General features: G+C 40.0%; 1 protein-coding gene and 1 pseudogene across 1 annotated transcript; both read left to right on the forward strand.

Annotated features, from left to right (window-relative positions):
* Positions 1-1413: 1413 nt before the first annotated feature.
* LOC115026399 (trace amine-associated receptor 13c-like) lies at positions 1414-2659 on the forward strand. The gene is made up of 2 exons (XM_029459227.1): positions 1414-1583; positions 1840-2659. The coding sequence occupies exons 1-2, from the start codon at positions 1414-1416 to the stop codon at positions 2657-2659; spliced, it is 990 nt and encodes a 329-aa protein (XP_029315087.1).
* Positions 2660-5773: 3114 nt separating this feature from the next.
* LOC115026453 (general transcription factor II-I repeat domain-containing protein 2A-like) lies at positions 5774-7019 on the forward strand (annotated as a pseudogene).
* Positions 7020-14541: the final 7522 nt, after the last annotated feature.

Below are 14541 nucleotides of genomic sequence, written 5' to 3' on the forward strand. Positions count from 1 at the left end.
ATATGCCTGTGTTTGACGACAGGCTCGTAAGCCACTCTGCTTTTTATTAAATAAGGGAAGGTCTCGTCCCATTTGGCTAGGTACTTGAATTAAGTTTTAACTTGTTTGGCAGGTACAACTGCGTCTCCCGTTTACTGTGACTCTCATCCATATGTTTTCGTCTTCTTCTGTGTTATTGTTCCTGTTTTCTTCTTCTGTGTTATTGTTCCTGTTTTCTTCTTCTGTTTTATTGTTCCTGTTTTCTTCTTCTGTGTGGTTACTGGCGGATAACGTTTTTCAGCTAAAGTTAAACATAATACTGCCAACTGCTTTACCAGAGGCTACTTTACCACTGTACACATTTTTAAATTAGGCCTATTATTTATATTGTAACTGTTGATGCATTGATGATGTATTGTTTCACCTGCCGGTTCTGATTGACAGATGTGAAGTTGTAGCAGGTTGGGTTTGGACCTTGGCATTATTGTACATTGTCGGCGCTTTTAAACTTGGTCCCATGTGGATTAGAGCGATCTTCTTGACCTCACTCCCTCTCAGCTTGTTGTTGGGAAATGATGCAAGAAGAGACTCCACAGAGATTCAGGGTCTTGCTGCTATTCAGGATAGCACCGGCACTTTGCAGTAGCGATAGAGCCGGGCTCTGCTTGACATTGCGGCGTGCTATGGTAAGACGGACCAACGACCTCTCCGACCCAGAGTTCTGGCCCGGTGTACATTGACGTGACATTTAATACACGCACAAATTATCAAGTTCTTTATAAATTAACTGTTTATTAAACTACTAACTACAACACTAAACTATTAAAAAGTAAGATAAACATTGAAAATGTATTGTTTCACCTACAGGTTCTATTTCTTTGTTTTAACTTGTGTAAGTCTTTGTGTGTTTTTTCCTTATCTATGATTACATTACAGATCATGATCAGGAATGTGTGATGCTCCTAAAACACGGAGGATGGGGCTGTAAATGTTTTGTAGTTTAATATTATTCATTCAGTTCCTGTTGGTTTGTCCTATTAAAGATATCATAATATTCTGTAATAATTTAGGGTTGGAGTCACCAATCTTTGCTATACTGTTGTAATCGAGTCAATGAAGTAAAGTTAAAAGGTGTAATGGCTGAAGAAACAACGTGTATGTTTATATTTTCAAACCTTCATGAATCACGTTCACTATCAGAATCATGATGCCGTGGGGTCAACACCTCTAGGGTCACATTGTTTTCAGACACGGCCGACACACGACTGACATTGTCTTAGTAACTACAGAAAACAAAGTACAGAGGAGGGACTTCAGTCTTTGCTGGAGAAGAACATAGCAGTAGTCTGGCATGAGAGATGAGAAGAGATAAATCAGCTGTATAACAGAGAGCTTTGCCAGAACTCAGCAGCTTCTCACCACCTCCCTCTGCAGATGGAGACTTCAGAAGGAGCTGAACTCTGCTTTCCACAACTCAACAATTCCTGCAGGAAACCCATGCCATCTCAGTTACATGCCATGCTCACTTACACCCTATTGTCCTTCATTTCTCTGATCACTGTAGCTCTCAACCTGCTGGTCATCATCTCTATCTCCCACTTCAGGCAGAGACACACGTTTAAGATTCTATATTTTCATATTAGATGTTTAAAATAATTAGGCCTACATGTCTTCTTTTACATATGAATGTTTTAGTTAATATTAATTCTCTTTTGAAATATTAAGTATTCAAACATGATGTTGTGTGACATAACATTTTGAATAATTTCATGTCAATAAGAATGTCCTTTGTTCTACTGCTGTTACTAACAAGCTACTATTGATGATAATCTCATACGTAATGATATTCTTCCTCTCCAGGCAGCTCCACACCCCCACCAACCTCCTCATCCTCTCCCTGGCTGTCTCAGACTTCTTCGTGGGCCTCCTGCTGATGCCTGTTGGAATCATTTCAACAGATGCTTGCTGGTTCCTGGGTGACCTAATGTGTGCTCTGTATTATGTTGCAGATTTCATCATTACATCTTCTTCAGTTGGAAACATGGTGCTCATATCAATTGATCGTTATTTGGCTATTTGTGACCCTCTACGTTACACCACCAGAGTTACTCTGAACAGAACAAAAGTCTGTGTTTGTCTGTGTTGGATTTGCTCTTTTCTCTATAATTGTCTCAATTTCAAGGACTTTCTGAGACAACCTGATTCATATAATTCCTGCTATGGAGAGTGTGTATTTGTCCTTACCTATATCACAGGAGCTGTTGACTTTGTCTTTACCTTTATTGTCCCCGTTACTGTCATCATAGTTCTGTATATGAGAGTGTTTGTGGTGGCTGTGTCTCAGGCTCGAGCCATGCGCTCTCATATTGCAGCTGTTACACTCCAGAGTTCAGTTGGTGGAACTGCTAAGAAATCTGAGATGAAAGCAGCCAGGACTCTAGGTATTGTTGTAGTTGTGTTTCTAATGTGTTTCATTCCATATTACTCTCCATCCATGAAAGGTGAGGATATTGAAGAGAGCAGTTCATCCTCACTTGTTGCAGTCTGGCTGCTGTATTTTAACTCTTGTCTAAACCCAGTGATCTATGCCTTCTTTTACCCCTGGTTTAGAAAATCTATCATACTCATTGTTACCTTTAAGATACTTCGGCCTGACTCTTGTGATACTAAAATACTGTAGAGACAGACTGGAGAAACAGCGTTGTTCTTATATGTTTATATTGTCAAACCTTCATGAATCATGTTCACTATCAGACAATCATTGTGTTCATTGTCATGACTTCATCTGAAAGTATAATCCAACATGCTTCTGTCATTACCTCTGCCAAGGAAGTTATGTTTTCAGCTCAGTGTGTCTGTGTTCGTCACAGGGCTGATGCACAAATAATCTTTCACTTTTGTTGACTTTGTGTCAGGGCTTTTGTGCTGCATTCATGTAGTGTCAGTATAATCTGGGGAAGGCCTGGCAGAGCTCATGAGGGAAATGGTACAGGTGTGTAGGTGGATGGTTTTAGGATGGCAGGTCTGGGGAGTGAGAGAAACAAACATGGACTCCGGTCAAGTAGTCAAAAAAATGAAGTCCTATGTCTTTTCTTAACCACTTTTCCTTGACGGAAAAAGTGACGAGGTCAAGGAGAGATGTGAAGGAGGACTTAAGAAAAGACAACCTCAGTACTAAGAGAATCCCACTGCACTTAGGCTTTGTAATTATGATGTGAATGCTGATGTTATTGAGGTGGGTCTGTCGTGGTTAAACTTCAATCTTTCTGAAGAATAAAAGTGCATCGAGATGAATCCCAATTAGTGTGATTGTATAAAAATAATTAAATAATACTTCATGCAATATGTGCGTAACGTGTTAGGACTAAACATTTACAATACTACTATACATTTCATCATTCTAATGTTTAAACATGTTGAAAAATAAGAGCTGGAACTAATCAATTAAATCAATGACAAATTGATTGATAATAATTTGTCATTTATCAATTTGCTGATTTTAGTGAAATATGTCTTCAAATAGATTGTTTTGATCGACCAACAGATTGAAAAACCCAGATACGTTGATGTAGAGGATAAACAGAACAAGGTGAAGAAAAAAAAGCATTTTTTGTATTTTCTGCTCAAAAACAGACTTATTCTCAACTGATGACCGATTCTCTGTCATGTGAATATTTAATGAAATAATCAACCAATCATTTAATCTCTAATGTTGACCATGTTCACCATCTTATTTGGTTTTTAACATGCTATTTGCAAGCTTATAAAGCAAAATGTTACTTTTCATCCTGTGAGGAACAATGTCTGTTAAATGTTACAATATTAACAGCTATAATTAAAATGACAATATTATAAGGCCTACAGTATACGTTTTGTATATTGGCTACTTTAAAAGTATGTTAGTCAGCCACTTGAATCTTTACATTGTTCCAAGTTTGGCTGTAGTTTCTTGTTAACTTTATTGTTGAACTGAGTTGTTCCAAAAACACTCCAGAGTGGTTCTCAATGTTTCACTTTTTGGTTGTCCTCCAACATCTACAGATCAAATACAATAAAGCTTTAGTGTATTATGAGTCAAGGTACACTGGAGGGATTTTGTTGGCTATGGTCTGATTAGGGAGAGATTGTGTGATATTCCCCTGTTAGGGCTCACCTGTGGAGAATTCATTACAGGTGCTGTGCACAGTTTCAGAACTACCTGATTGAGATAATCAATTAAAAACTAAACCAATGAAAAAAGTTCATTATTAGAGTTGATTTAATGTTCATTGTGTGTCTTTTGGGCTAATATTACATTAGTGAAATGTAAATGTCCATCATCTACTTGTGTCAAATTGGAATACCTTACCAGTACTCAGTTTTCTGTCTGTTATGACCTGTTATTATTAGAGCTGTCAAATTAGTGCGTTCATTTCGATTCATTTATCACAGAAAAAATAACACGACAAAACAATTATCGCAGATTAATCGCGCTCTTAGATGCCCCTTGACCCTTTACGTCAGGGGTGTCAAACTCATTTTAGTTCAGGGGCCACATACAGCTCAATTTGATCTCAAGTGTGCCGGACCAGTAAAATTATATCATAATAACCTGTAAATAACGAGATCTCAAAATGTCTCCCTTTGTTTTAGTGCAAAAAAGTACATTCTGAAAATGTTCACATTTAATTAATTATCTTTTTACAAAACATTATGAACAACCTAAAAGTGCAATTTTAACAATATGATGCCTCAGTTTATCATTGAGTTGCATTACAACTTACAGATCAGTGTATCAGGCACAAAACACACAGGTCACAGGTATCTGGAACAATATAGTATTTTACTTTATGATCAAAACAACTTGTCAAGATATAGAAATAATTTTTAAATTACATTCATTTCCACATCTGTGTAGTAATCCTGACACCACACAAATACAAAATAAAGTGGCAACTATTAGGAAGAAGGTTAAGTTCTCCCCCTGCCTTGTAAATGTATAAAATGTATACATGAAAATACATAAAGGTTGTGTCTCTTTGTACTGCAGCTGCTGACTGACATTATATTTCACACTGTTCAATGTCTTTAGAGAGCCTACAAAATGATATTTTGTCAGTGTTATTGGGCTTGGTATATGATAGAGGTTGCATTTCTATTGTGAAATGTGGCATATATTTTTTTTTATTATTGATGTATTCTTAATAAATCACGATCATAACAGCATAAAAATGACTTCCGCTAACAACAATCGATCGCTGCGCCGAGAGCATCCACTTCGGCAATGTTTGGGCGATGACGTCACAAGTAGAACACAGCCGCTAGTGTTTGTCTGCGTTGAAGCGTCCAGCAAAGACTGATGTCAATTATTATGATAAAGAACGGACAACAATCGATCGCCAAGAATAATTAGCAAGCGATGTGTTGTATGGGGATGTGGGGCCATCTCCAAATCTAGCTTTCTGTGGCCAAAAGATAATAAAATGTCGTGTTTATGGACAAGACAAGTGCGTTGATGAAACCGATGATTTGAAAGAGACGACCAAATGCATTCACCAAAAGGGAGAGAGCGAAGGTCAGCCGTGCTACTGTTTAATTTATTTATTGTTTTTAGCATAAAGCCATAATCGGTCTAGGCCAGACATGGGCAAACTACGGTCCGCGGGCCATATACGGCCAGTTAGGCTTTTTAATCCGGCCCGCCGACTCGCCGTGTGGAACTGCTTGACGAAGATATAGTCAGCGAGTTAAACAAAAAGGCGGAGTCCTTTAAGTTATATTCACTAGCACTGGATGAAAGTAATGACATAAAAGACCCTGCTCAGCTCCTAATTTTTATCCGAGGGATTAATGACAGTTTAGAGATAACGGAGGAGCTTTTGAGCATGGAATCGCTGAAGGGGAAAACGCGAGGAGAGGACTTGTATGAACAGGTGTCTGCTGTCATCGAGAGAATGAAGCTGCCTTGGAGTAAACTTGTCAGTGTCACCACGGATGGATCGCCAAATTTAACTGGAAAAAACGTCGGGCTGCTGAAAAGAATCCAGGATAAAGTGAAAGAAGAAAACCCTGACCAGGATGTTATTTTTCTTCACTGCATCATTCATCAAGAATCTCTGTGTAAGTCTGTATTGCAGCTTAATCATGTCGTGGATCCAGTTGTAAAACTTGTTAACTTCATATGAGCAAGGGGACTTAATCACCATCAGTTCATTACGTTCCTAGAGGAAACCGATGCGGATCACCAGGACTTACTTTACCACTCTCGTGTCCGCTGGTTAAGTTTGGGGAAAGTGTGTCAACGAGTGTGGGAGCTCAAAGAGGAGATTCGCTCATTTTTGGAGCTAATGGGGAAATCCGACGAATTCCCTGAGCTGACCGACACGGACTGGCTTTGTGACTTTGCATTTGCTGTGGACATATTGTCACACATGAATGAGCTGAACGTTGAGCTGCAGGGGAAAGATCAGTTTGTGCACGACATGTACACAAATGTGAGAGCCTTCAAATCCAAGCTGATTTTATTCTCCAGGCAAATGTCAAACAAATCTTTCGCTCATTTTCCCACACTGGCCATGCAGAAAGAGGCCATCCGAAACGTGAAGAAATACTGCACATCACTGGACGACATGCACAGAGAATTCTGCCATCGGTTCTCTGATTTTGAAAAAATTGACAAGTCACTTCAGCTGGTGTCCTGTCCCCTGTCCCAAGACCCCGAAACAGCACCGCATGAGCTGCAATTGGAGCTGATCGATCTTCAGTCTGACTCCGTCTCACAGGAGAAGTTCAAGTCTCTTAAACTGAATGACTTTTACGCTTCACTTAACGAAGCCACGTTTCCAAACCTCCGGAGGACGGCACAGAAGATGCTGGCATTGTTTGGCTCGACCTACGTGTGTGAGCAGACTTTCAGCGTTATGAACATCAACAAAGCCCGTCACAGATCCCGGTTAACTGACCAACACCTCAGATCTATCCTGAGAATTGCCACAACAAAACTAACTCCAGACTTTGATGCACTGGCAAAAAAGGGAGACCAACAACACTGTTCCCACTGAAATGTGAGTTTCTCTACTGTGTTATGAAAAAAATGCATATGGAAAGTTTGGAGGAGCGTCTTTTAATTAAGAGCAATGTGCGCATTTACGCACAGCAGCGGTACAGTAGCTTAATTTACACGCCGCACATCGCTCTCAATTTAAAGACCCCTTTCTAGTTTCTGCTGCAGGCAGGATATTTAATACAGTCTATCTCTCAGGACAATCCGTCCATTATTTTGCGGGGTTTAAAACAATTAGAAATTATTGAGCTTGAGTATTTCGTTGGGTAATAATATGTTTTGAATGTTGAAAGTGATCTTTTTCCAGTAAATGTTGATTTCTTTAACTTTGCACCTTCAATTGAAATGTATAAAAAACAGACGCAATCTCCAGGTTTGATAAATTACATTGCGTGTCCAAATGCTCCTGGTCCGGCCCGCAAGTCAAAAGGTTTGCCCACCCCTGGTCTAGGCCTACTGTATGTAACGAGTTTACACCAGGCCCTAGCCAATGTGTGTTATTGTTTGTAGTATTAATAACTTTAGCTAATTACACTTCATTAGCTTAATTAAGTATAGATTCAATGTTTATAACAGGCTTCTCCATTTTATTCTGTAGTTTGAGTAAAAGCGTGAGTCTATTTAACTTTTAACTATCACCCTATTATTACAGAGGTGTTGAAACATTGGTGAATGAAGCCACTGACAGAACTGAGGATACCTGTATGATCAGCGACCATCTATTGGACATCCACACTGGGGAGGAAGCTGTGTGTACACCAGTAAGTATACAGACTGTACGTCATCTGTACATTACAGTTGTAGTACCAGTAGACCTGCACATGACGTGTTAAACATACAATCACCACATGCATGTACATAATTCATATATTTGTTTGATTTGATATCATTGCTCTCTCAATCAATTCAACCACATCTTTTATTATGAATGTTATTAGATATGTTCTTTACGCAGACATGTATAAACATGCAATACAATTTCAAGCTTGTTTGAAAGATTTATTAGTAAAGTTGTGTTTTGTCAATTTCAGACATGTCAGAATGAAATTGCTGTGCAGACGGATCCCCCTCCACAGACACACCACAAGTCCATGCAGGCGCGACCACGTGTCAGCTCAGCTGGACTGCAAGTTCCAATCCAAGTTGGTTGTTCCAAAGGTCAGCGTCATAATATTTCAACATTAATATGTAAGGTACAAATACAGATACACACATACACACACACACACATACACACATATACATATATATATATATATATATATATATATATATAATTCTTGATTATAAAACATCTTTTTTGCAGATTGTTACTGAACTCTTGACTGAGACTCAATGCTTTGTGCCAAGACAATGTTGATGAGGAACCTTTGGAAGTCCCAGCTCCACTCAGCAGTCGGTGGAAGAACCAAACAAGAGGGATGCTGTTGTGCTGTAGAGAAGCAGATCCAATCACTGAACTGACATTGTGTTTTGTTATTGAATCTAATAAAGTGCTGATACTTGAACGACGTGTAGTTGTCAGATGGAAACGTAGCACAGATTCTTTGAATGGCACATGATGGCAGTCTGTGGTTCTTACCAAGTATTCCCCAGCAGAATCTCACCGGCTGTATGCCACATAGCGATACATTCTGTAAAATACAAGATAATACATGTCAATGGTAATCACTTCAACGTTATTTATCTATTTATTCTGTGACTGGGCCAGAGTGACCATTCGACTTCCCATAAATACATCAAAGTTTCTGAGCTCTACACATTTGTGCACACAAGTAACTTTCTCATTACGTGGCTGATCACATGCTTGTTGTCTGTCCCTCTTTGAATACCTTTGGTAGGTTGTCTGCAACACCCAAACATCCAGACACTTTGATTTGAATCCTGGGTGATCTGTTATGCAGGTTATGTTTGCACCATGTCCCTCATATTCATTGAATTCCTCCATGACATCCTTTTCTTGGCAGCAGCTCTTCAATTGCTTCCATAATTGTACAATTTTCACACGTACACCTAATTGTACAAAGGAAGAATGGTAAGGACATACTATTTATATGCCTGTGTTTGACGACAGGCTCGTAAGCCTGTTATGGTCGTACGGAGGTCGGATCTATCTAGTAGCAACTTTTTACCCGTTTCACGTAATTCTCGTAAAGGTACGACATCGTAACTTCCATGAACATCTGGTAAGTGTTCCCGCTACTATAGGCAGCCGTAAGACAGTCAGTATACAGACTATACTTTATAAAGCAGCGCTGTCCTCCAGTCTGTTTGTTAGCTAATAGCTAATGCTTTATATACAGCTGGTAATATATGACGTTTGACATCAGACACAACGATAGAACCTCAACCGCAGAAACATCGAGAAAGAATAAGTTATTAAACTTACAGACGTCGATGTGTCGAAGTTGAGAAATAATTGAATATTTAGCTATCGAGCAATCTGCGGACAACTAGTCGGGTTCCATAACAATTCAAGGAAACCAAGCTATCGACTCGATATAGGATAGCTTGTGATCTATTTACGATCGAGGATAATGTTACGTTTTGTTATGATGTATTTACTATTTATTGGGAAGTTCTATGAATTATAGTCAAATGTATATACCTGTCTGTGTTCTGTTGCTGCAGCGGATCTCCGCCAAATCCAGGATCACCATCACCATCATCCGCATGTTCGCTCCCGTCTGTGTCTCCATCTTGAATACTGTGTCTCGAGCTGCTCTGTTTCCACCACGTTAAACTCGCCCGCATGATCTAAATCCACGACACCGGCATCCTCTTCAATAAACGCCTCTTCTTGAAGGTGCAACGAGTCTATTGACGACTCACTGTCACTCGATTCTGTCGAAAGATCCCAGCCAGAGTCCGACATCGCCACGTCTGCCGTGCTGTCTGTGTATTCAACTGGTGGACTGTGTTCTACTTGTGACGTCAGAACACGGCGTCGGCTGTTTCCGGTAGCGGCGATGTCAACATCGGTGGTCGACATACTAAATCGTGATTTATTAAATACTGCGAGCATAGTGTCATAGAGAAATATACAACGTGCAAAAGTTTCTGAAGCAGCATTTCACATTAAGTAGGCTTACTCACTGTTTAGTTTGCTCCTGAAACTTGGCATCTTTTAGCGTCACAAGTGCATCAATATCAGCCATCAAATCCTGAGTAACAGCCAATTTCAGGATGTAGTGAATGTGTGTGAGCCTGGAGTGCAGCTTTGTTTTATTGATGCTCATTACAGAGAAAAGTTGTTCACAAAGATAGGTAGTCCCGAACATGCACAAAACCTTTGCAGCGAGGGCTGTCAATGTGGGGTGCCTTGGCAAGAGATGCTGATAAAAGGTGTCTAAGCCCGCCGAGGCAAATGAGTCCTTCAAATCTGAATTACACTGCAAGTTGATTACTTCAAGTTGAATGTCGACAGATCAGAAGCCTTGACCGTGAATGGCTTTGATGCTAATGCTATTTTGCTAGCAATAAGGTAGCTTTCACTGCTGCATCGCCGATATCTCGGCTACAGGTAACAACAGACTGCTATTTCTTCAGACCCGCTAACAATTCATTTATCTCCTCAGTTGCAAGCTGTTGTATTTTTCCGCCATGATGAGTCTCATAGTGATGCCAAATATTATATTCTTTGAGCACTGAAACCTGCTGTGAACACACCAAGAACACAGCTTTCCCACTCACCTCTGTGAATAAATAGGAAACGGTCCATTTTTCTTGGAAAACTCTTCACTCCGTGTCCATTTTTCTCCTTTTTTGACAAAGACATTTTGAGTAATGACGGTGCCACAGAGTGTAATGTTGACAGAACCCGCCAGCTCCAGAAGTTCTTTTACCAGCAGCTCCAGCAGGAACAGTTTGCTTGCTTGGCAGTGTTGTGTGTGACCCCCAGTGGACACATTTGAAATAGCAGTTACTTGTATTGAAAATGTTAAGTTAATGTCTTCGCTGTCATTTTTAAACTTTGCAAAATCCTTCCGCGGGACGGATTGGACCCTCTGGCGGGCCGGTTTATGTCAACCAACGCGATGTGGCCACAGCAGCCCATACCTGTCAACATTGGAATTTCAAAATAAGGGACATTTTCTGGCGGACTCCATCCATACCTTAACAGCTCTCAGCCACCAGCCCCCATATAATGTAAATGTAAACACATAAGGGACGGGTATATACATTCAGGAAATACATGTTTATTTAAAATATGTATTACTTGTACAGACATGTTTATAAGATTTATGTATTTTATTTGATGAGTTATTATCATCAATTTATTTGATGATTGATGAGTTGTGTGGCTTTTGTTTCCCCGACGAGGACTTCCTTACGATGGCAGAGTCGGGAAACTTGTCCGCTCACTACCACTGAAATCATCGCAGAAGTTGGAAGGCTACATTATTTATATAAAATCGACACCTTTCCCTCAGCTTTGGTCACTTGGTCTTTCCTCCGACACAGTTCTTGTCACAAATGAAGTCATTGACAGTGTATGTGTTTGTGCCTCTTGGGCGTGCTTGTGCTTGGACGCTTATTCCGCCGAGTGCAATACAAAAAGTATAAGTTTGCCCGGCTCTGCTTTTTATTAAATAAGGGAAGGTCTCCTCCCATTTGGCTAGATACTTGCATAAAGTTTTAACTTGTTTGGCAGGTACAAGTGCATCTCCCGTTCACTGTGACTCTCATCCATATGTTTTCGTCTTCTTCTGTGTTATTGTTCCTGTTTTCTTCTTCTGTGTGTTTAGTGGCGGATAACGTTTTTTCAGCTAAAGTTAAACATAATACTGCAGTTGTTTTACTCAGGTAAAACAACTGCTTTACCTGAGGCCCCTGAAACTTTGAGAGCACATCTCCTCACCGCAGCTTCAGCAATTGAGGTTTTGAACATCGCCCACTTAGGTTCAATGCCCCAAACCTCCACAGGGATGTTTAAAAAGATCCTTCCAAGAAGGCCAAACAATCCGAACTGCTGTTTGGGGCCTAGGCACAAACAACGATCAGAGTTTTCCCACCCGTAACCTGATGGCGTAGGGTATGGGTCGGGAACCTATGGCTTGCGAGCCATATATGGCTCTTTCGTTGACGCGATATGGCTCGCAGACAATTTTGAGCTGACATTTTTTAACATGATTAACAAGTAATAAATAATTATACTGTGTCATTTTAAAGTAAAACATTTAGCAGCGGATTTTGTTTTAGTTCTCCCCTCTCCTTTCCTCTGCTCCGTCTCTGACAGTAACTGTGTGCGCACGTGTGTGTGGGGGGGGGGAGAAACAGCTGAGGAGAAACTGCGCAAAGCAAGCAGTCCAGGGGTGTCAAACTCAATCACAGGGAGGGCCAACATTATGAATAGGACAACATGATCGCCTGCATTTATAGCCTACATGTGCTTTACTCCTTTTTTCATGTGTGTGGTCATTATATTACTTTATTTCTGAATCTACTGTCGATGTTTGTGTCAAATCTCTTTCTTTTCTCAATACTTTGGAACTTAGAAATCCAAACATTGATCCGTCCTACCTGACACACATGTGAGCTAAATTACGAAAGGATTGTGGGAAAACAGAGCATGTTAGCTAAGAGTGGCTAACATTAAACAAGATTTTAAAATATCTTTAGAAAACAAGATTTTCTACGATGCATATACACAGACAGTGTGCTGTGTCGTCCACACAGAGAGGCACGACAGACAAATCAGTATGAAGCATCCAGTGAAACTTCTCACAGCTGCTTCACATCCCTGCTCTCCTTCAATTCCTCCAGAGCAGTGGTCTTCACTATTTTTTACGTGAGAGCCACATTGAGAGGACAAAGTCAATAGGAGAGCCACTTTTACCGCAAAGTATGAAAAGCTACATCCAGTCATAAAAAGCACGTCTGCTTATTAATCTGTCATCCCACCCAGAACATACAATATGCAATGCAGCCAACCAATGCATTCAATACAAGCAGGATTACCTTAATACTGGGATGATGTTGTCAAACTCTTAAACCAATATTTCTGCTGAAGCCATAAAGCAGTTTCACAATCCATGTGATTTCAAAGGATGCCTCAGTTAATCGTTCAGCCGTATTAGTTGTCCTGTGTTTGAGCCTTTGTTGTCCAGAAACAGAAGAAAGCTGCTCTATTTTATTGTACGTCGTTTAGAAATGCCGCTCCAAATGACTTAGCTTAAAACCAGAGAGGGTGTGTTTGTACATCAAGCACAAAGGGTTCGACTCACGGAGGACAAATACAAATTCCTCTGTCCACTTGTCTTGAAATTCCCTTTACTCGTCTTGTATGACTCCTACCTTTCTTTTTTTAATGGGTGCAGCTGTTGTCTGTCCACAAACCACATCTTCAGCATCTTCCTCTCGATTCCGCTTTGGTTTGATGCTCCAAAGACAAATCTTAATGTTCCTCGTTTGTCACGCTTTGTTTCTGTCCAACTGGTGTGCAGCTTTTTTTAATATGAAATCGATCCATTTTACGTCTGTAGAAACACACGCGAACTAGCATGTAATGGTGAAACGAGTCGACCGGAGCCAAACTAACGTGAGTTTGAAGTGCCAGGCTGGTCGTAGTATCCTCCAATTTAAATGTACAAATTTAGCGATATAAATTATTTTTTAGCAAATGTCCATATTCATAAGCATGCTTATGTTAACATTTAATGAGCTTAAGTTTATTTATTTCTATACTAGCCCACCACGTATCTACCCGTCCAAGAGCACATTCGCTATTGTAGCGCTGATAGACCGCCAAAACTGGCAGCTCCGCAGTGATTCAGTGTTCCGCTGAGCAAGTTTAAATATCTTGTTTCTAGTCTATATTTGCATCTTTTATCAATTATTATTATCCATTATTTGTATTATGTGTAGGCTAATAGAGCAGACACTGTGTTTTAATGTGTTATATGTAATAGCCCTGCTTGTTTTTATGAAATATCTGTATTGACTCCATAATCATATCTATCACCCCTTTATTTAGCCTCCTGCCATGCGAGCCACCAATTAAAGCTTGGCAAGTGGCGTAATGAGTAACACTGCTCCAGAGGGTAAGAAAACCAGGTGAAAAATCTTTTTTAGGAAATAATATAGACAAAACATTTTTTTTTGAAGGTTGTGCCTCACTTTAAAAAAGTTGCTCTGATGTTCTAGGACAAAAATGTCCGTGTCAAAAACTGTCGTTAACATTATTTTCCACTTTCACTAAGTTAAATCTTTTAACTAACTTCAGTCCTGATCATGGCTCACACATATTCACTCATGCCCATAAACAAAACTGTTATTCCATCTTTCTGGGATTTGGAGTTCATAACGTGATGTGGTAACTCTCTAAAGCGGCTCAACTATTGTTTGGTGCTCAGTTTGTGACTGACTGGCCACACCAGGGCTTTAGACCTGTCAGAGTTCTTCCCTGGAGGTAAAACTCATCAGTGACAGCACTTATAATAGACCTGTCAAACCTTTTCCTGCCATGTTACATTCCAGACCACATCTCTATTGGTTTGAACACATCACATGTGTAACCA

Source organism: Cottoperca gobio, chromosome 21 (assembly GCF_900634415.1).
Source record: "Cottoperca gobio chromosome 21, fCotGob3.1, whole genome shotgun sequence".
NCBI lineage: Eukaryota > Metazoa > Chordata > Actinopteri > Perciformes > Bovichtidae > Cottoperca > Cottoperca gobio.

What these genes read in the sequence shown, in the direction of transcription:
- LOC115026399 (XM_029459227.1), top strand. Translation starts at nt 1,414, where the DNA reads ATGGAGACTTCAGAAGGAGCTGAACTCTGCTTTCCACAACTCAACAAT. An exon ending in ATCTCTATCTCCCACTTCAG is followed by an intron (nt 1,584 to 1,839) that starts GCAGAGACACAC and finishes CTTCCTCTCCAG; the next exon opens with GCAGCTCCACACCCCCACCA.